Here is a 22,899-nt window from a genome sequence, read left to right on the forward strand (position 1 = left end):
TTAATTCTTCATTTTGCTAAATTTCATAACAGCTCTGTAAAGGTTGTTTGTTAAGCAGAACATTTGATTATGAAATGTGCTATTTTGTTTCTCATTTAAACAATGCTTTAGGCTGATTTGAAATAGGAGAAATGTTTTCCCTCTTAACATGTTATATAAAGTACATACATATAATATAAAATTAACTCTATGTATTATTTATCCTGACATTTCCCTGAGGGGTGAACCTGTAACATCTAGAGCTTTTCAAGAATATATTTCAATAAGTGTGACAAATACTATTTTTTGCTTTTTAACTGTCTGGACAACATCTATAATAACAGTCAAGGCAGGGGAAGAATCTTAATATGGAAGGAGATTTCATTGTCAATTGGAAGGCAACCTCTGGGACTATTCATCACTGCACAACAACATCAGCAGTAAAATACAGCAAAGTCTGCATGTGGTAATAAAAAGACTGCACCAGCTGTGTAAATGTAAAAAAGCACGACAATGCAAAAGTACATTGTTAAGTAGGTTTGCTTTGAAATCATATGTGCATGTTTTGTATTACAATATTAAATTTAATAAAAAAAAAAGAATGGAGAGAATGTTGTTGTTGCTGTTTGAATAGGGCATTAACATCTAACGGCCTAACTCATTAAGGAAAGTAAAGAAAAAAAAAAATTGAGTAACTTTGCACCTTGGCAAAACCATGTTGCATTGGTGCGGGGGGGAAGGTGGTAAATTTAAAATCTACGGACAGATTTATAGTGGGGATGGAGCTTGTCCTAGATCAACTTTAACTTTCAGTGTACAAATAAGCTATTAAGTATTTGTGTGCTACATGAAAAAACAGCCAGTATTTATCTTATGTGCAAAATAATAAACTAATTTGCACCCCTTGCATTATAACATGGTTTTGTCCAGGAGAAAACTTACTCAATTTTTTGCCTTACTTTCCATGATGAATCAGGCCCTACATCTCAAACATTATCACTACCCACACTCTTTCCAGCTCACCCTGCTCTGCCAACAATCACCACGTCACTATGACACTGAATACCAGGGGGTAAATGTATCAAGCTGAGAGTTTTCCAGCAGGTTTGAAAAGTGGAGATGTTGCCTATAGCAACCAATCAGATTCTAGCTGTTATTTTGTAGAATGTAGTAAATAAATGATAGCTAGAATCTGATTGGTTTTTCAAACCCGCCGGAAAACTTTCAGCTTGATACATTTACCCCCAGATTAGGCCTCTACTCTCCAAGGCTTCAATCAGCCCTCCTCCTAACTACTTTGCCTCAGCTATCACCTTCATTCCCCCGCTTGGTGTCACTCTATTTGTGTCTTCCCCTTTCGTTTAGAATGATATGTCACAAGCAGGGCCCTCTTTCCTCATGTTCTCCTTGTACTATTCCATCGCCCTCTAGGCCTGCTTCCCTAGCCCTGTTTTCTTGAGCTCAGGCCTACTTCCTGTTGGACATTACCCTCATTCTTACTCATTGTCCCGTAAATAAACTGATCTGCATTACCAAGTTATATTTGAGTAATTTGTTAATTGCTAGATTTCTGGTATTTGTATAATTATGTTTAGTTTAATAATGTATTATGTAATGTATTATGGATTGTACTTTCTGAGGGGCAGCATGGTGTCTTAGTGGTTAGCACTTCTGCCTCACAGCACAGAGGTCATGAGTTTGATTCCCAATCATGGCCTTATCTGTGTGGAGTTTGTATGTTCTCCCCGTGTTTGCATAGACTGTAAGCTCCATTGGGACAGGGACTGATGTGAGTGAGTTCTCTGTACAGTGCTGCGGAATTAGTGGTGCTATATAAATAACTGGTCATAATAATATGCAATGACATTCTATTAGGATTGCAAAGGGTTGTGATAAAATACCATTTACCTTCACCTGAGCTGAATGACTGGAAAACAGAGTGATCTAATTTTCTAAATGTTAATCCTAAGAAGTAATTTCCCCATGCTGAAAGCTTATGCAACATCTGTGGAGGAGATAACGGATTTTATATTGACGGTTTTTTAGCTGCAAAAATGCAAACGTGCATTTACTGCTACAGGAGGAAAGACATTTTCTCCATCAACAATGAAAGGAGTATTTTGCAGTATGGTTGGCCAGAAATGTGAAATGCTCTATCTACCAAGGGAGATGGTAATGGCAGATTAACCAAATTGATTTCCAAATAGATTTGATGCCATTCTTACATGGAATTGGAAAGATAACTATTACTATTAAAGTACACAGTTGGGGTGAGTGATCCGTGTAATTAGTCATATTGACATGTATAGGGTAAGAGAGATTTTTTTTTCCCCCTCTCTAAAGTTAAATTAACTTTAATGACTTTCTATTTTTTTTTACCCAACTATGTAACAGTATACCAATTTCAAACACTGTGGGCCTGATTCATTGATTCATCAAGGCACGCATACTAAACGTCACCTGCGTTTGGTTTTAAACGCACGTATTTTGCCTTTGTGCACTCCCGAATTCATCAAGGCACTGATCTCAAAAAAAAATAAAAAATAAATAAATATATATATATATATATATATTTACTGATTGCAAACACATGTTATAGCATGCATACAAGACTGTCATCAATACTAATAAAGACTCAGATTAGCTCTGTAGCTGGAGCAAGAGATACGGCAGAAAAACAAGTAACTGGGAGACGTTCAGAGCTTGATTTGAACGTGGCTGCACACGCTTGAGTTTGGCACTCCCCTACTGTATACTGATTCCCACAAAATGCCCTGCCCTGTTCACTCCCCCAAATCCTAGGCTGAAGTAAGTGTCCTTTGCGTACCAAGATGGAGTAGACAGGGGTGTGTTCTGGGCATTTGCAGACTGATTTTACATACAATATGCTCAAAAGATACGTGCCCTGATGAATCAGCCCCTTTGTGTTTATTTAAAAACAGTTGTAAATACTCAGTGTACCACTGCATAGCCATTAGCTGTTTTCAGTATATGAAAACTATTGCAATTCATCGTAACTATTTTTCTGTTACTATTTTTCAAATATGGCTCCACTGAATTCAGATATGATTCACTAAGCCTGAAAACTCCTCGTCCCCCGCAAGTTCAGAAGAGTGGAGCGGGGCCCCCAAATTTTGCCATGGTGTCCGTCGATGTACTGCTCCTCCCCATGGTTTCCATTCAATATGAGGGCACTGATTTGTCTAATAGTTTCACACTTTAATATGCAATTATGCATAAATTTAATTGCATACATGAAATTTAAATGCAATTTCAAGGGATAATTTGCTGCAGATCATCTGAACACTACATACAGTAGTCTATATGCAGATATATGACACTACACCCCCTAACCTTGATATATAAATTGAACAATATCATTAAAATGTAATCACATAGGATACAGCACTAACTGTCAAACATTTGCAAAGGATAAATTCTCAAATCCTCAAAACCTGGAACACTTCCTTTACAATATGAACAGCTAGCAAGAATAGCACCAGATGAATTCATGTCTCTAACATAAAATTTTAATGTACATCAATATTTTTTTACCTTAGCTATCTTCTGTAGCAATTATTTTGACTTATTTTTACTAAACATTCCAACAACCACTGTGATGGCAAGGTAAACATCAGTGTGTTCTATAAAACCCCTTTATTTGTTTCATAACACTTGTAACATAACATAAATGTGTCTTTTGCTAATTTTACTCACCAAATACTGTTCTTGCAGGCACAGATTCCCTGTTCAGCCAGAATGACACCTGAGACAAAATGACTGTCATGATGCAGGGGAGGTAGGTCTGAATCACAAAATAACCAATTTTTCGCTTCAAATGAAAATGAGTTGTCATAACTGTGTACTCTCCTGCCAGACAGAAACATTCCAAATGAGAATTTTGTTCACGGTACCTACAAGTCATAGCACAGATTGATGTACAAAAGGGCAGGGAATACTGTACAGGATCAGCAATGTTTTTATAAGCAAGAAAAATGTTCATTCACTTGTAGAGATGTAACAAACACAGAGTAAACGGTTATATAAACAGATATTAAAGCACAGAAAATATATTTTAATTATACCATTATTACATTACATGATTAAAGCTAAATAATAAAAAAATAAAAAAAGCATTGCAACAGCATAAATTCCATCATAACAAATAAGAGTAAATTCAGACAGATGACTTCTGCTCACTTCTATGGAATTCTAAAACATTCTAAAAACAAACCCACATATTTAGAACATGCCAGATGCATGCTCTTGGATGCAGTGTGATGGTAAATTAAAACAAAAGAAATAAAACATCTGTCTGGACATAATGTAAGAGTTTTACATAATATGGTGCCTCTGAAATTAGCTTTGTATTATTTGTATATAAAGACTGGTGGTACTCGTTATTCCGACTAGTGTATTAGCAACAACAAGCATATAGACACAAAAATTCTGATTACTATAACCGTGACATGGATTAAAGGCAAACTTACATTAAAACAGACAGAGGACATTTCCGATGAGGCCGCTAGAAATTGCGAACAAACTCCATGCCGGTACTTCACGTTTACGTCACATAATAGCGCGACATTGAGATTCCTGTATTTAAAGCGGCAATGGCAGGTCCTGACAACTGGACAATTTAATCTAAGGGTTAGGGTTAGTGTTAGGCGCTGGCTCATGACATTGCCGCTTTAAATACAGAAATCTCAATGGCGCTCTATTATGTGACGAGAAAGTGAAGTGTCGGCAGGCAGAACGTTCACAATTTCTACCAGTCTGGATGGCATTCTCGTTGGAAATGTCCTCTTTCTGTTTAAGTGTAAGTCTGCATTTAATCCATGTCACGGTTATAGTAATCAGAATTTTTTTGTCTATATACTCGTCACAAATACACTCGTCGAAATAACGTACCCCATCCATAAAGACGTATATAGAGTCAATAGATATGTTCTGATGTGTTTGTTTTAATTCAGATCATATTTGGCATATAAATTTGCAAAAGTAAGATGATTGCTGAGCGGTATGAAGCATACTGTAAAATGTAGAGGTAAAGTTGTGTAAGAGGTGTGTAAGATATATTTGTCTGAGTCTCCTTATACTAAAATGGATTCAGTTGCTGTAAGTGAATATGGATGTAAATGTAATCACACAGACAGTGGTTGATACAACATGACAATAAAAGCATGGGGTGGTATTTATAAATGGTGGAGACATACAGTGGCGGATCCAGGGGGGATCGGGGCGATCGCTCCCCTAGCAGGGGCTAGCTGCCGGCGGCTGCACACTATGTGCAGGTCCATTCGGCAGTGACAGTGTGCTGCCCGGCTGCTCTGATTGTGTTTAAAACACCGCCGCCGGCAGCCTTGAAGTCAAAAAGGGGACGGGGCCTAAATCCCCCCCCCCTAAATCGCCCGGGATAGGATACTTTTCTAGATCCGCCCCTGGAGACATATAGGTGGAGATGCTAATCCTTCAGTTAAACACTTACAGTTACATAAAATATCACTTCGGACAGTTTGATTACAATATCTACCTATCTATGTCTATATATGTAGAATTCTTTAAAATACACATTACAATTGGTTTAATATTTTTACAAATGTGTTTTTTGAGGAAAAAAAAAATTAATAAAAATGCTATGAAAACATTAAAAACAGACTTTTATTATTTATACAACATTTTTACACATGAGCAGTTACAGATGCAATCATAGTAAGGCACGCTGCCAATTCCATGGATTCAAATTGTATCATTTTTGTGCATCGAAAGGCATGTAAAATAATCATGTACTCTGGATCCATTGTGATTGTGAGTTTTAACCCCCCTGTGTTTACACCCTTTACATTCTTCATTCCATCCTAAACCTGCGCTTGTTACCAAACCATGAGACAGTTTTGTGAAAGACAGTTTTCCTAGCAGGTGTGTGATATAAGAGATTGTCCTAGCTTTGTGTGTTTATGTGTTAGTGTCCACTGAATATGATCAATTGTAGTATTCTCAAAACTCTCTTATAACAGTGCAGTGTTTTATTTGTCAGTTACCTGTCTGAAATAGGTCACTTATTCATACATGGGCTCCACTGGTGAATGGACGTAGTTTATTGAGGTGATTTACAAAGCACCCCTCCAAATGTCTTGGTTTTGTACCAGTGAGCCGTGATGGTGCACCCAACACACATCATGGTAAGAGCCTCCTCTACATTGGGGAGCAGCCCCTGCATTCAAAAGTGATCCTGGATGCGCAGAGAAGTGGAAACATTTTTATGTAATATACAGTGTAATGGTGTAAATGTCATATGAAACTCCAACTTCCTACTCCTTTAGTACAATCCCTTTCAATTAAATACATTTCCAGCAAGTGAGGGCTGGCAAATTTTAGCTCGGGGGCAAGACTCGACCCAGCAGCCTATTAGGAACATTTTAAAGGAAAAAAACGCAGGTGGCCCAGTGACCCAGCCCAAGGTAGGTCACTATGGGACCGGCCCTGGGGGGTCAGATGCCCCCTGCCCCCCAGCCCAGCCTACCCCTGATGTCCAGTTTCTCTCCTAAAATACTGCTTGGTTTACCCTTATGTATGGCTTAGATGAGCACATTTTTTAAAGCTGATGTTTGAAATAATCGACTTGTTTCTCAATAGGCAGCCACAATTTGCATGTTTGGCACCATCATTTGACATGAGTCCTAGTCCTACCCTAACCGCAACACACAGGAGAATGAATTGACAGTCACCAGCCCAGCTCTAATCATAGACTATTAATTCTGTAAAATGCAAATGAACAAATACAGTGTAGAGAGAAATTCCATGGAATGGTGAAGCGACAGAGGAACTTTGTACTTTGCTCTTGTTTCTTCACAAAACTTGATTAGTTTGAAATTGCAATGCATCCTCGCTCATCTGTAATGCATATTCCTTTAGGATACTGTATTTTATTCTTTGACACATATTACAGGATCTTCTAGTGGGTCCTCTGACAGCATAAATGGTCATTCCTGATAAAACTCCCTGTATCATATTACATCACAAAATATATTTTTATTCCCCCAGAAAAACCGGTTTACTAACCTGTGCTTGACTTAATGGTTTCTTTCCCAACTAAATGTCCTAAAAGGACATACTGATTTAATCTTGAGCCATCTGGAGCCACCACAACTGACTCTGTGGCATTACGTGTCCATACATAAGTCACTTCTGAAGTTGTGTATGCATCTGTACAAGACAAAAAAATGCATATTTATTTTACAACATTGCCAGATGATGTTTACTTATAACTGCTTAAGGTATAATTACATAATATAATGGTGGAAGTATATAAACAAGTTAAATTGGGGGAAAAAACAATAGCTACTGATGATCCTGATTTATTTGAAGTCAGTAAGTAAAAAAGCACTGTACATGACACCCATAAAAATAATGAAGGCACTTGCATGTGCTAAAACAGGTGTTATGCTGTGATAAAAATATATTTGAAATGCAAATTTCAGTCAGATATTGCCATCTCCTATTGCATTTCTCATGATTCCTATTTTGCAATCTGCACATGGTCCTTAGTTTGTTACAGGAGTGGATCTCTTTATTCTTGCTGATTACCCACACATATAAGAAACCGGTTCAACCTGTAGCTTCCTGCCAGACCAAGATTAAAATGGGCCTATTTCTTGAACATAATGAGCCATCCAATTTGTTGTCTGAAACAATATTCATGAGAAAGGAGCTTTTCAATTAATTTATAGAACCAGTTATAACATAGAGATAATTGTCAATATGGCTGCAGTACCCCTAAATGTAGGAGGCAGTTCTGCATTCTAGCAGTGCTTCAATTACTGCCTTCCTCAAGCAGTGAAGTTCTGAGCACAGCTCAATAGAGTAGATGGTGGGGGGCCCAGTGAAAATCTAGGGGAAAGAGCGAGAGGAGCTAGTCACAACAGTACGATCAGCAAGCCAGGCCTTATACTATCTCTGTATTTCTAGTGAGTGATAAAGTATTTCTGTTGTACTGTCTTTGTGTGTAAAAGGTATGACTCTTCATTAGGATAACTTCTGCTTCCTTTGTTTACAGAGTGTGAATATAAAGCACTTTTGCCAAATTGTCTCATGACGAAAAAAATGTTCATGAGACAAGAATCTATCCCCCAAGTGGTTCATTGTACCCTGGTAGGAGGACGACCTCTACTACTGCTCTGACAAGCGTTACATAATTAGAGTGACAACCACTCTTCTCAGTGTGAAATCCTGGGCTCAGGTGGAAATAATTAATTGTAAAGGGGCTGAAAAATGCCCATTCTCATAAATAACCATTACAAATGGGCACTGCAAACATCCTTCCAACTCAACAGCCATTTTGGTGATTTCCGCAATAAATAAATGATGGCAGTTTCCACTCTCTTCCAATAATTTTGTTGATATCTAGAAGACATAACACACTCAGGGCTTTATTTATCAAAGAGTGAAAATACCCTATTGCTCAGTTTTCACTTCAATTTATATGTGATAGAGAAGAGAAGGAAGTGTTTTATATTGAATCTTATGTTTTAATTTTGTATTGTTTTGGAACACAAAAGCTTTTTTTTTTTGTTTTGTTTAAATAGTGGAACTAAAAGCTCCAACCGAGTTCCCAGTTCCACGCCTGCATCTGTCTACCAAGCATGCTCAGTAGAGCAGAAGAGGGGCCCCAGAGCAATAAGTAACCTTTATTGCTATAGATAATTTTTTAATAAAATAATGGTAAATTGCAGTAGTCATTTTATTGTTCTGATAAAATATTATATTTTTCACCATCTTTCCCTAACCCCATTCACTGAGTGACAAGAGCACATCATGATAATGTCACATTTTCTAAATCATAAGAGAGATTAAAAATTAGTAACAATAACTTTTTTATTTATTTTTTAATTGTGTCACTGTACCAGGATTATACCCACCAAATGTTCATTTAAATGTATGCATAAGACATGTAATTATGTGTTAAAAAATATTTGGAAAAGCAATAGGTAATAAAACCTCCCAGAGACAGAAATGTACTTATTTTCTGATACTGTCCATATTGAGTGAAACCTGTATGTTGGTATTGGTAATTACATATCTATTATTTTGAAATATTAATTTTCCAACAAGATGACACTGTTTTATTGCAGTGTTAATATAACTAATTCTACCTTAGAAGAGAAGTCAGCTAAGCATTTATAAAACAATAAAGGCAAAATTACTCCTACTACTAAATATATTTTACTTCCCTTATAGAGAAATGTTTTGTGCAGGATTGTAGAATGTAATTCTATGTGGCTATGGCTAAGAAGATAGAGTAAAATAAGCAATTTTAACTGTTTACCAACTGGAAATTTTCAGGAAAATGAGATTTCACTGAAAAGCATGTGGCATGCTGACATCAGTTATAGCAGTGATGGCTAACCTGTAACACTCCAGGTGATGGGAAACTACAAGTCCCAGCATGCTCTGCCAGCTATCAGCGGCTTGTAGTTTCACAACACCTGGGGTGTCACAGGTTAGCCATCACTGATTTAGAGCTAGCTGCACATGAGCTCAGCTCTTCCACTTTTTCCTATTCTTCCAAATAAAAAGCATCAGAAATTTGTGGAAACTGTTGGCAAACAACACAATAGCGATGAGAAATAAGGCTGCTTCAGTAATCTACTAAACTACCATCTCTATTCAGCTGCTGGACAAACTAGGCTCAACTGTGATTGCTGTGGTAACATTTATTTGGTTGCTGGTCCCATTAAATTCAACTATCTTTGCTGTCGCCATCTCTGCTTGGCTGATGGACCCACTTTGGTCAACTTTGATCTGTTACTGCTCTTTCTATATCTGTTCAGTTGACCACAGAGCTCAACTATGAGCACTGCTGCCATCTCTGATTGGCTGCTCTACCCACAGAGTCCAACATTCAGAGTCCTGTTCCACTTGTCCAAACTGTGAGTACTTGCTCAATTTTCCCAGCCAGGTACCAGAATAGGAGTCTACACCTCCTCCATTGCCATGCACCACTTCGATCAAATGTTTCTCCTTACTCTCTCCTTACCTAATCTAGCTAATTCTCATTAATTTCCATCTCTTACATCACTCCAGTATGCAATTGTTCAATTTAGCGTTTTCCCTTCTCCTTCTCACTTTCACCACTCTTCTCTTCAAATCCTTCTTCTCTCCAGCATCCTATTTCTCCCTTATTAGTATTTCCCCTTCACTACTTTCCTCCTCATTAGTCTGAACTTCTTTTGTTTTCTGCAAGAACCACACTCTCCAGCATTCATAAGCAGAAAAAACTCCCACCCACAAATTGTTTCCTTTCTCACCCTGCTCCTTCTTCTGGTTGCTGGTAAGATCTCACCCAACCCGAAGCATCATGTAATTCCCACTATCTGCTCACACTCCTCATTCAAACCCAAAACATTCCATCCACCCTGTACTTCCATTACCTCCAACCTAATCCACATATCTCTATTATCCCCCTACCATTTACCTGTTATCATTGGAAAGTGAGGTCTGCTTGTAACAAACTTACATTCATCCATGATGCATTCATCCTTTAACCTCTTTACCATTACAGAAACCTCACTTATCTCCTCTGACACTACATCTCTTCAGCCACACTCTCAGACCGGTAAATAGACAAGGTGGTGGAGTAGGCATCCTTCTTTCTCAATACTTTCTGACTTATAGTCAAGGAACCCTTCTATTCCTTCTCTTTCTTTGAAGGCCACACTATCCACCCACTCTCTCCTCTCTGCCTTTGTGTTGCTGTCATTCGAACATTCCATCCATCTTGAACATTTAATCCCTCCAACCTTATCTACATATCTCCACTACCCTCCCTCCCTCTTTCCTGTGCATTTTGGAACGTGAGATCTGTTTGCAAAAGACTCACATCCATCCATGATTTATTAGTTCAAAATCCTTTAACTGTCTTACTGTTACAGAAACCTGGCTTACCTCCTCTGACACTGCATCCCCTGCAGCTCTCTCCTATGGGGGACTCTCCCTCAGCAACACTCTCAGACCCGAAAACAGACAAATTGGTGGAGTAGACATGCTTTTTTCTCAATACTGCACCTTCCAGTTATACCCTTGGAACACTTCTTTTCCTTCTCTTCCTTAGAAGGCCACTGCCACGATTTGCATCTGTTTGCAGCAGCATCTCCCCTGTGAATGCTGCTTTGTCTTCTGCAGATGGTGTCTGCTAAGGGTTAAGTTTCCATTGTTACATGAGGAACATAATCACCTGTGGCTGCTATTTTAAAAGATTTCCTTTCCCTGCAATCTGTGCTAGTTCATTAATTGTCTTCACAGCTGCTGGTTCCGCAGTGTAACTCCTGTGTTCTGATCTAGACTGACCCCTGGTATCGACTCCTGCTTCTTCCTACTTGAACTGCTGAAGTCTGTCTTCAGCCAGTCACTGTGATCATTCAGTGCAGTCCCAGCTATCCATGGACAGGTTTCCTTCATTTCTCAAACTAGCCACTAATGAAGGCTTCCTTATCTGTAACACAGGTCTCTTATGAAATCGTTTCCAACTCTCCCAGGTCTGGGCCTGCAGTTTCTCTAACCTGCCACCTGTCTCGTGGGCTTTCTCGCTGTCTTGTGGACTCCCTATTAAGCTTCTACCTACTGATACCTTTTCAATCTTGTTGGACTGTATCTCGTATTTCAGGGCATCAATAGGTTGCAAACTAGTGCCACCTAGTATGCAACTATCACAGTGTATATACAGCACCACAGTATCTGATTATATAAATATAGATTTCAGAAAATATAATACAAAACATCATGTAATTTCACCTGTGACATACAAAAAGTACCAGTGGAATTACATTCATCTTGTCTTTATTTTCCCTCCCTCCTCTCTCTTTCATATAAGGCTGTGATTGGGAGAGAATATTTTCCTTTTGCAAATAGACTTTCTATGTTTTTAGAATTGTCTATTAAAAGATACAGACAGATGTTCTCCCTGAGTGTGAAGAACTGATTACTACAACAATAGTTTGCATTCAGCTACAAAAAACAATTGTGGTGTAAAAAATCTTTTTTAATTTAATGGGAACATGTTCATATATATTTTTTGTTATTAGGAGTTTTTGGCAGCTCTTTTATATAAACTGTAATTTCAAGTTAAGTGGTACTTTACTTAACTAGCAAGGATATTTATGCTAAAAAAATGGCAATATTTTTCTACCTCTAGTTGTGACTCTTACTATAGATGTGTTATAGATGCTTAATGACTCAGGCCCCATCAGTAGAGAAACACATAAATAGCAGGTTAAGATAGTGATGTGTTGAGAGTTACATCAACCTAAGGGATGTATCAACAGCCCACACTAACCCTGAACATATGCTATCATAATGCAGGGGTTTGGAGAGATTAAAGTAGAATTTAGCATCAAGCAAGTTAAGCCTTGAAGCCAGATGGACCTTTTAAGTAACACTACCAATATGATATGGGACCATATAATGAGAATTATATACACATGTATATATATATATATATATATATATATATATATATATATATATACATATATATATATATATATATATATATATATATATATATATATATATATATACATATATATACATTTATATATATACACATATATATATATATATATATATATATATATATACATATATATATATATATATATATATATATATATATATACACAGAGAGAGAGAGGAAGCAAGAGAGGGAGAGATGGGAAGAGAGAGAGAGAGAGAGACTGCATATATATATATATATATATATATATGCAGTCTCTCTCTCACTCTCTCTCTCTCTCTCTCTCTCTCTCTCTATATATATATATATATATATATATATATATGTATATAAATATGTATATAAAACAACTTTAGTGAAAATATTGTTATCTTTAATGACTAGGAGTGACATCATTACTCTTCAATTACAGGGATATATTTAACCCGAGCTATTACATATATTTATATACCTATATATCATACTAAGACATACATTCCAACAGTCCCTATTGTGGCGGGATTGTCCTGATTTGCAGACCCTGAAACATGTGTGACTGTGTGATGTAGTGGGCATGGTGTGGGCAGATCTAGATGTGGTTTGGGCGAATCTGGGCATGGTCTGGTTAGAATGTGGGAGGGGCTTATTGGTGTGCTGAATTTGCTTTTTGAAACGTTCAACGATATGCTAATGGTCAGCATTTGAGACTTAACAAAGCATTTCATTATAACACCCTTTTTACAGTTACTAGTAACTTTAGAAAAGTAATACCTTTCTACTTTTCTTGCGCTACTTTTATTTAAGCTTTTTACATTTTAAAAATGTTGAGAAATTTGAGCATAAAAAATTAATGTTGAAGCCTAAGACAGCAACACATGTGTTGTAAAATGTCAGTGATAAGAAAAGATCGTGCAAGACGGTACTGTGATCTTGTGTAGTCCTCCCCTGAGGCTGGGCACACACTTCAGAAAATTTCTCCTGATGCGATACAGTTAATGAATTAAAAAAAAAAAAGAAGTCCCGATCAGCATGCTGATTCATGTGTACAAGATTTACCTTCAGATCTGTGCTCTTCATCTGTCATAACTATCGGCTGAAAAGATCCTGACTCTGCACACTCCAAAGAGATCTATGGACACTGCTAGTCCAGAGTGCACAGACACTGCAGAATTGGAACGACATTGTTTCATCGTTGAACGAGTTTGGTTTTAAAATCAAATCAAATGATACAATGTGCTTTGGAACGATAATCGTTCATCGTTGAAGGGTAAACACTAATACGATATCGGCCCGAGCGGTCGTTCATTGTGTGGTTGGCCTGATAATTGGCTAAAAACTTTGTAGTGTGTACCCAGCCTAAAGCTAGGTACACACTACACGGTTTTCGTCCAATAATCGGCTCAATCAGCCGACATACGACCGCTCGTTCAAAAGTCGGGTCTGTGTGTGTTGTGACACGATGGTCGAAAGTCTGCCCAAGTAGACGATTGTCGCCTCATTTGGTTGGTCGTACCGTTAAATATTTCCGTTCCAATCTCGTTTCCATTGTGTAGTATGTATAAGTTTCCGACCGCTCCACAACAGTGAGTACGAAATTACAGTTATTGCTCACGACAACATGGCTGTAAAAAGTCTCTAAAGGGACGTCCGCACTTCCCTTTATCGTCCTAAACAAGGCTAGTGTGTATGCAGTCCATGGACCGAGCGATCGGACCATCGATCGCATGTAAAATCGCTCAGCATAAAAAGTTGGTGGAAAATTCTGTAGTGTGTACCCAGCTTTAGACAGTGTGAAAAAAAAGATATTCAATCTCCTTATCTCCTTAGATACAGTGGATCAAATTCAAACATATTTATCCCTCAATAAAATGCAATGTCAGAGGTAAGCACTGATATTACCTATTATGACAGAGCAGACCCTTTCATTCAATAAGCTGTACTGACCAGCAATAATATCTATCACTGCTCAACACAACTAATATTGCTACTTCATCAGGAAGTGTTGTGTATTAGTACCAGCAATCTCAAACTATCCTCTGTTTTTAATTTACTCCCTAATGAACTTAAGGCTCAGTGGGTAAGAGAAAAAAAATGTAAAGAAAATAAATATCACATCTCTTGTATTGTGTGGGCAGGGTTATAAAACGACCCTCAACTTAATGTGCCTGCCCATAGTCCTTGTGGCAATGGGGGAAAGGGTATAGCAATGGCTGCTGAGAGAACTTTTGTTAATATATGCTGTCGATGAGTAGGTTTTGCTAACAGGGTGTCACAAACAGCATATTTTCTACTCAGACATTTCTTAAGAAGCTGCAAACACTGTTTAGGGCCAGCAGCATAACAGCTGATGCAAAAATGTGATAGATATTCATAAAAGTAATGTTACTTATCCTCCCCCTGCCACATGAGTGATTAAATAGCTACAGAAAAATGGCTTGGATATTGTGTAGACCTTTCTGTCAAGCAGCGTTTTCCCTGCCAGCAGGAAGAATGCTCTGAAATTTTAAAGAGCTCTATTCCTTAGCTGTTTTTTTGTTGAGTGAAAAGCTCCCAAGTGACACCAAAATCTGTCTGCAACTGGACAACACTAAAGGAACAAGTAAAAAAAGAGCAGAAGACGCCAATAATGAGAGAGCACACAAAAAGATGCCCTGGAGCAAATGAGCAAAAGAAATGAAAGGGTAGTGAGAAAAAGGAATCAGGGAGAAAATAACATAAACATAAATATAAGGTGGATTTAAAATATACAGTCCAGCACATTTGCTTTGTCTGGAATTTTTTCCTACAGTACTGTAGTTAGTTTCTTCAAGGAATTTTCATTGCACTGAAAGAGTGCATCATCAATGAATCACCATTATACAGCTAGTGTACATTATCAGGGATTCACCAAAGCACATCAAGTGTGACCCATCTAATGACCTATCTACGAGTTTCCACAGTAAGGCAAGAACACTACATAAGTAGATCTGCTTCATCATGGAACTCCCACAGCACAGCAAATGTGCTTCACCAGGGAATCACCACAGTACAGTAATTGTTCTTCTTCAGGATATCCCCACAGCACAGTGTGTGTGTTATGTTACGAAATTCCCAAGCCACATCAAGTCTGCTTCATCAGGGAGTTCTCACAGTACAATTTAGGTTCTTTAGGGATGACCCGTGGTACAGTAAGTGTGTATCATCGGGCAAACTCTAGAGTACAGCAAATGTATTTCATCAGGGAATTCTTACAGTATAGGAAATGTGCTTCCTCATGGACTTCCTACAGCACAACAAGAGTGCTTTATCCATTACACACTCACAACACATTATGTACATCACTGCTTGCTTCCAGTTTACTCCTATACTCCAACCACTAAAAATATAGTGGTCACAGTGGGCCGGTATATGGTGGTATGTGATGCCGTCACTTCTAAATTTCCATTTTGTCCACTGTCTATACTACATAACATAACATAAGTAATGTTTACCTTCCATACTTTGATCTATAGGTTAAGACTACTCGGTGCCCATACTAGATAGAAAAGTTACATTCAACATTTAAAGCTGATGCCTACTAGGTTTAAACTCCCAAGCATTATAACTTTGTGGGGTAAATTTGATGTATCTGGATGTGATTGGACAGGTACATGGCTATCTAACCATATGCAACTTTCCTGTAAGATATACCAACCTTCTTTTAAATAATTTTCCTAGGGATTTTCTAACACTTGGGTGATTCGACCTTTTAAGCATACAATAAGTATAGTACAGTTTTAAATATTGTTATAGTATAGTTCTAAATATATTTAGCCAATACATTCAACATTAGTACTAGCTGGCAACTCAGCAATATGGCCTGGACATGAAGCAATCTTTGGCAATATGCATGCAGATCCATATGGCCCTGTTCTGTTAAAGCAACAACCAGCAGCCATGGACAGCTTTCCAGTAACAAAATGAAATATCCTTCTCAGACTATGACTGAAGACTGCCTCCAGTGGCCACAGTAACTTAATACAGGGTCGAATACTAGACTTACCAAGTAATACTGATATAGGACTGCCTTGTGCAAGAAAGAAAAATTCTATAACATACATTTATGAATCATAAATATATCATTTTACACATAGTACTTTTTCTCTGTATATTGTCCCTCTAAACACATATATACAACACATACATAATAAATTATATATATATATATATATATATATATATATATATATATATATATAATATATATATATATATATATATATATATATATATATATATATATATATATATATATATATATATATATGCATATATACACATATACATATATATATATATATATATATATATATATATATATATATATATATATATAATATATATATATATATATATATATATATATATATATGCATATATACACATATACATACATATATATATATATATATATATATATATATATATATATATATATATACATATAACTGTTGGAGTAGATTCCAATTAAATAGCATCTAGAAACATTTTGTGTTAAAATTAAAAACTATGGGTCCATTGTTATTGTTAATTGATTCTACTTTATGTAATATCCAGCTGTAATTGTGTGCAACAATAATAAGTATAATAATGACAAAAAAACAAGATAGTACATTCTAATTAACAAATGACCTTCAAACAATGACTAGCAAAATACTTACAGCTGCCAAATTTTAATGGACAGGCATGAGCATCCATAGGAAAATCTTCCAAATGCATAGGGCATTCCGCCTGGACAGTGAGCCTGAGAAGCAAATAAAAACATTTTTTTTGTTCTAAAGATTAATACAAAAGGGAAATCTGTTCCACAAAGCAGCACAACTTATGGTGGCTGAGATAAAATTACTCTATTCTGCTAATAGCATCATTAACATTTAAATCTGCGATTTTGTTTGGTCCTTCTGAAGACATTTATAACATCAAAACATCACACATTAACATATTTGCATAATTTGCATATTTTATACAAATTCACAAAAACTATTAGCAGCTGTCATATTAATGTAATGCTATCTAGACACTGAGCTTATTGTGAGCAAATTAAATGGAATATTTATTCACATAAGAGGAAAAAAATGTTTTACCAAAACTACCTAAATGTAATTGTACTTCAAAACAATTGTACTTTATCATAGCTCATACAATTTTCTTATGCAACCCGTACACTCACTTGAACTGTGAAATATACAATTATAAATGGCAGTAGTGTAGCAAAACACAGCAGGCAATTAGCAACTTTCTTTTGGTTTTGTTTCTGGGTTACAGGTTTCTAGGGCCTGATTCATTAAGGATCTTAACTTGAGATACTTCTTATTTCAGTCTCCTGGATAAAACCATGTTACAAATACTTGATAGCTTATTTGTACACTGAAATATAAAGTTGATATTTGTGTGCTGCATGAAAAAACAGTCAGTATTTAACTTATGTGCAACACAGAATACTAATTTGCACCCCTTGCATTGTAACATGGTTTTGTCCAGGAGACTAAAATAAGAAGTTTCTTCAGTTAAGATCCTCAATGAATCAGGCCCCTACTAGAGAAGAAATCCCAGTTCTTTACCAACATTCTCATAGTTATTTCAAAAATCATTATACCACAGAATGAAAAAAAATGAAGGATTAAACCAGCCCCTAAGAATATTGGTTAGATATATGCAAATTACTCCTGGGGGTAAATGTATCATACTCCGGTTTCTTCAAGTCGCCGGAAATCGGCGCTGCCTTGTAAAGGGAAACTTGCCTTTACAAGGCAGCTCCGCTTTAAATTTTAGCTGTCAACTCGCCGATTTCTGGCGACTTGAAGAAACCGAGATACATTTATCCCCTAGTGCTTATTGGTCAACCATACATCTGAAACTGCAGGCTATCAAGCATGGGTACAACCTCAAATGCTGAAGCATTGATAAAATTTACAGGCAGCCTCTTTCAAACTTGTTAGATCTCATCATTGCAATTTATGAATTGATGACTTCTGCATAATTCTTAATACCAACAAACCCAAAGGAATAGTGCTTACCCAGTAGAGCTAAATAGCACACATTTTCATACTTTGGTATGTTAGCCATATAAACACACATCATATATATATATATATATATATATATATATATATATATATATATATATATATTTATATTATTTATACACACACAACACTACAAGAGTATATTATTGTTCCAATGTAAGTGAAATGTGTCATATTTTGAGGGGAAATAAAATCGCGTGTCTATTTTTAATATGAATGATGGATTCTGTACGTACTACTTCAGGAGGTTTCCTATAAGGTTTTTATTTTGTTTAGATACCGAGAATAGATTGGTCCAGTGTACCTACATGCTGACAGTTTACATTCAGTGCTGCAGTTTTATTTAAAATTGTGTTTTATAATTGGCTTTATTATGGAGAGATATTCTAGCTAAAAATCTGTCGCTCCCCATTTGAGAATGCCGCTGTTACCAATATACTCCTGCCTCCGTATAACAGAGGGTTCTCCAGTGCTGGGCACTCTAGAGGTTGGAATGATTGGCGATCGCTGCACTGGGAAGGACGGTCATTTAAGACTCCCCGATGCAGCTATAAAGCAATGGGCCAGCTAAAACGTGCAAAGTGTACATTTTTGCACACTCTGAACATAGGTGCACCTGGTCTCAGCACAAGTGCTCCCACAGAGTGTTCCTCTCTCCCCTGCGTCTCTCTGTCTGTCCACCCCTCCCCTTAGATTGTACACTCCTCTGAGCAGGGCCAACTCTCCTCCTGTTTCCACCACTTCTAACTCTGCTCTCCAGCTACTTAGCCCTCCTCCTCGAGGGTCCTCCACCCCACGTCCACTCTCGCTCCCTCCTCCCCCCTGGGGGTCTCCCTGTCTTCCGCGCCCTCCTTCTTGGGCCCCGTCGTTTGCGGATCCTCCCTCCCCCTCCCCCACCCTCTCTAGCTGTGCATTGAGCTTATTGAGTTACTGTGCTTACTGTTTACTGTACTGTGCTGTCTCCCATTGTATTGTAATTTGTTTGTCCCTGTACGGCGCTACGGACACCTTGTGACGCCTTATAAATAAAAATTAATAATAATTATTAATAATAATAATAATATATATATATATTTATACACACACAACACTACAAGAGTATATTATTGTTCCAATTTAAGTGAAATGTGTCATATTTTGAGGGGAAATAAAATTGCATGTCTATTTTTAATATGAATGATGGATTCTGTTTTATGTAATGTGCCATCATAGTCGGAATTCATCTGCTGTGTACAGAGCTAAATATGCTTTGCTTGAGTAGTGTCAATAACAAGAAATATATGCTGTGCATGTCTTCATATTACAACTGACATTGTTAAGCTGCTGTGAAGCAGACAGAAGTGAGATATATGAGAAGAGATAATTTGTTGGAGTTGCGGTGTCAATATTCTGCGCTTTGAGGTAAAAAGGCATGAAGCACAGTATAGAGTGTTGAAGTGGAACACCACAAAACTGTTCCTTTCTACAACATCTCAACCATCACATCAATGTCTTTCATGCAATACTATTCCGAGGTAAACATTTTGGGGTCAGCAATCGTTGCATTTTAAATGACAGAATCCTACAAAGTGTCTCTTTACTGCGAAGTGATCTCTCCTATATGAGCTAAAACAATACATTTGAAAGACTGGATGTTCTGATCTTTACTTTATTCAGTGTAGATTTAAAATGCACTCTTTTTTTTGCTTCTACATGGTCATTTTTGTTAGTAAAAATATTTTTTTATTGTCCACATAAAAGTAGTTATCATTTCATCTCTATCTACTTTTTACATGTAAGTTTGTATTTACAGTAACTCAATAAACAGTAATGTACATTTAATAAACAAATATTTTCAAGCATGGCTGAATAAAAAACATTAGACCTTAACATACACTGATCAATAATGTCTTATAGGACATTTATAAAAAAAATGGTGCACGGGTAACTGCAATCAGACTGATGCTGTCATTTTTCTAGTAAAGATTAGAAACGACCACGCTGTCCTTTGTTTTTTATAAATCCAATATTGGTTTTATGGGTTTTTTTTTTAATATATGTCCCCTATAATGCTTTTTTTTTGGAGTAATATAATATATTAATATAATATAACCTTTAAAAAAAGACCAATAAGTGAAAATCAGCATTCTGTACACTCAATTTTGCAACTGAATCAACCTGGGCCTAATTTCATAACCAATATTAAAACCATCAGTAACAAATTGTTTAATTAAGAACAGATTTATTCCATTGTTTTGTTAATGGGAAAATCTTAAGATCACTGTATCCTGACACAGTAGTTAAGATCGTTTGCTATAAAACACTATGCCGTAGCTGTGTTCTGCCCCAGATACAGGGAGTATTGAATGCACTATACAGTAATTGATGTACGCTCTAGTAACTTTGCTATGCAATTACCTAAGTGACCTGTTCATAGGTGTGAGAAGTGTAATAGAATTTTATTTTAGTAAGTTCATGCTCTTATTATATATTTTAACATGTCCAAAATATACGGAAAGCTAATGTAAAAATCAGACATTGGGGGGTATTTACTAACAATGTCCAGCAACCCATAGTGACCAGTCATAAATTTGCATTAATTAAAGATCATTTACTAACTGCAACATATATGTATGTGCGATACATAACTGTTTCTCTAATGAGCTTTTAGCCTCATAAATAATAGAAAACACGTGCACATTCGCACTCTCGAGTTGAAAAAATGGAATGTTTTCTGGTCTAGTCGGGAAAATGCATTATATATTATTTTTATTATTATTATTGATTTGTAAGGCGCTACAGTGCTGCTCAGCGCTGTAAAGTAGACAAACCAATGGCATATATAAAACAAGGACATACAAGGCAGAAAAAATAAATTCAGACATGAAAACATGGAGTACCCATTAGAGAGCTTACATTCTAAGTGGAAGAGAGCACAGCTGACACAAGAGGAGTGAGTGTGGCATAGAATGGAGATTGGGACAACTGTGAGGGTGTATTAGTGTGAATAGTATCATCAGGGATAAGGTAAGCTTTAAAAAAGAGATGGGTTTTTAGAGAACATCTAAAGATTTGAAGGCTGTGGGAAAGCCTGATTGGGTGTTGAAGGGAATTCCATAAATGGGGAGCAGCACGGGAGAAATCTTGTAGGCGCGAGTGAGAGATGGTTACCAGAGATGAGACAATGCAAGGTCAGAGGTAGATATAAGAGGGATAGTTTTATAATATGAGATTTGAGATGTATGAAGGGGTGGTGCTGTTGAGGGCTTTGTAGGTAATTGTGAGTAATTTGAATTTGATTCTGGAGGACACAGGGAGAGAGTATAGGGATTTGTAAAGTGGTGCAGTAGATGTGGAGCAGTGAGAGAGTAAGATCAGTCTTCCAGCAGCATTTAGGATGGATTGAAGTGTGGATATATGAGCACTGGGATTGCCAGATAGCAGGAGGTTGCAGTAGTCAAGATGACAGAATGGATAAGAGTTTTGGTAGCATAATGAGTAAGAAAAGGGCGTATTCTGGCAATATTTTTAAGGAGGAATCGACGGGACTGAGAGAGAGTCTGGATGTGAGGAATAAAGCAGAGGGCAGACTCAAGTGTGACCCCAAGTCAGTGGGCTTGAGAGACTGAGGAAAATTTTGATGTTATTGACAGTGAGGGAGATTTGACGAGATGTGGCGATTCAGTCAGGAGGGAAGATAATCAGCTCTGTTTTGGATATGTGGAGCTTTAGGTAGCGTTGGGGCATCCATGTGGAGATAGCTGAAAGACAGTTGGTTACACAAGACAGTACAAAAGGGGAGATATCAGAGGACAAGATATAGATTTGGGTGTCACCAGCGTAGAGGTGGTACTGGAGGCAGAATGAGCAAATTAGTGCCCCAAGAGAAGAGGTGTACAATGAAAAAAGTAAAGGATCAAGAACAGAGTCTTGTGGGAACCCAACAGATAGTGGGAGTGGAGAAGGGGAGGATGTACCAGAGTTGTCATGGCTCTAGGATGGGAAAAGCCTTGTTTGGCATTACCTGTTAGAGAGGTGCTGAGTCTAACGACTCAGAAGGTATTCACTAGTGACTCCCACAAGGGGATATGAGCTTGGCTGCTTCCGAGCCACGGGTCATGGCTGTCCTAACTGGTATTAGGCAAGGTCTAGTGGAGAACAAATTCAGAGATGATTGCCAAGTATAAAAGCAAGGATATCGGAGCGCTGATACTGGATCAGGAATAGTATAATGGTGTGTAGCAGAAGTTCAGGTATTGCTGAGAACACTGTAGCAGAGACTGGAGAGTACAATGAACTGCGACAGGCTGTAAACTTAGGTCCAGGGATGCTGGTGCTGGATCGGGAATAGTATAATGGTGTGCGGCATAAGTTCAGGTATTGCTGAGAGTACGGGAGCCAGGAGTA

At 37.2% G+C, this 22,899-nt stretch overlaps 1 protein-coding gene across 2 annotated transcripts in view; it reads right to left on the reverse strand.

Annotated features, from left to right (window-relative positions):
* GABRA2 (gamma-aminobutyric acid type A receptor subunit alpha2) overlaps positions 1–22,899 on the reverse strand; it is a 118,620-nt gene that overhangs the window by 34,683 nt on the left and 61,038 nt on the right. For both annotated transcript variants that reach the window (XM_075195225.1, XM_075195217.1), the window contains exons 6-8: positions 17,149–17,231; positions 7,042–7,185; positions 3,697–3,849 (exon numbers count right to left, since the gene is read on the reverse strand). In XM_075195225.1, coding sequence (XP_075051326.1) covers positions 3,697–3,849; positions 7,042–7,185; positions 17,149–17,231 — 380 coding nt within the window. The remainder of the gene's footprint in view (positions 1–3,696; positions 3,850–7,041; positions 7,186–17,148; positions 17,232–22,899) is intronic.

The sequence above is a fragment of the Mixophyes fleayi genome, chromosome 1, assembly GCF_038048845.1.
Source record: "Mixophyes fleayi isolate aMixFle1 chromosome 1, aMixFle1.hap1, whole genome shotgun sequence".
In the NCBI taxonomy this organism is placed as follows: Eukaryota; Metazoa; Chordata; class Amphibia; order Anura; family Limnodynastidae; genus Mixophyes; species Mixophyes fleayi.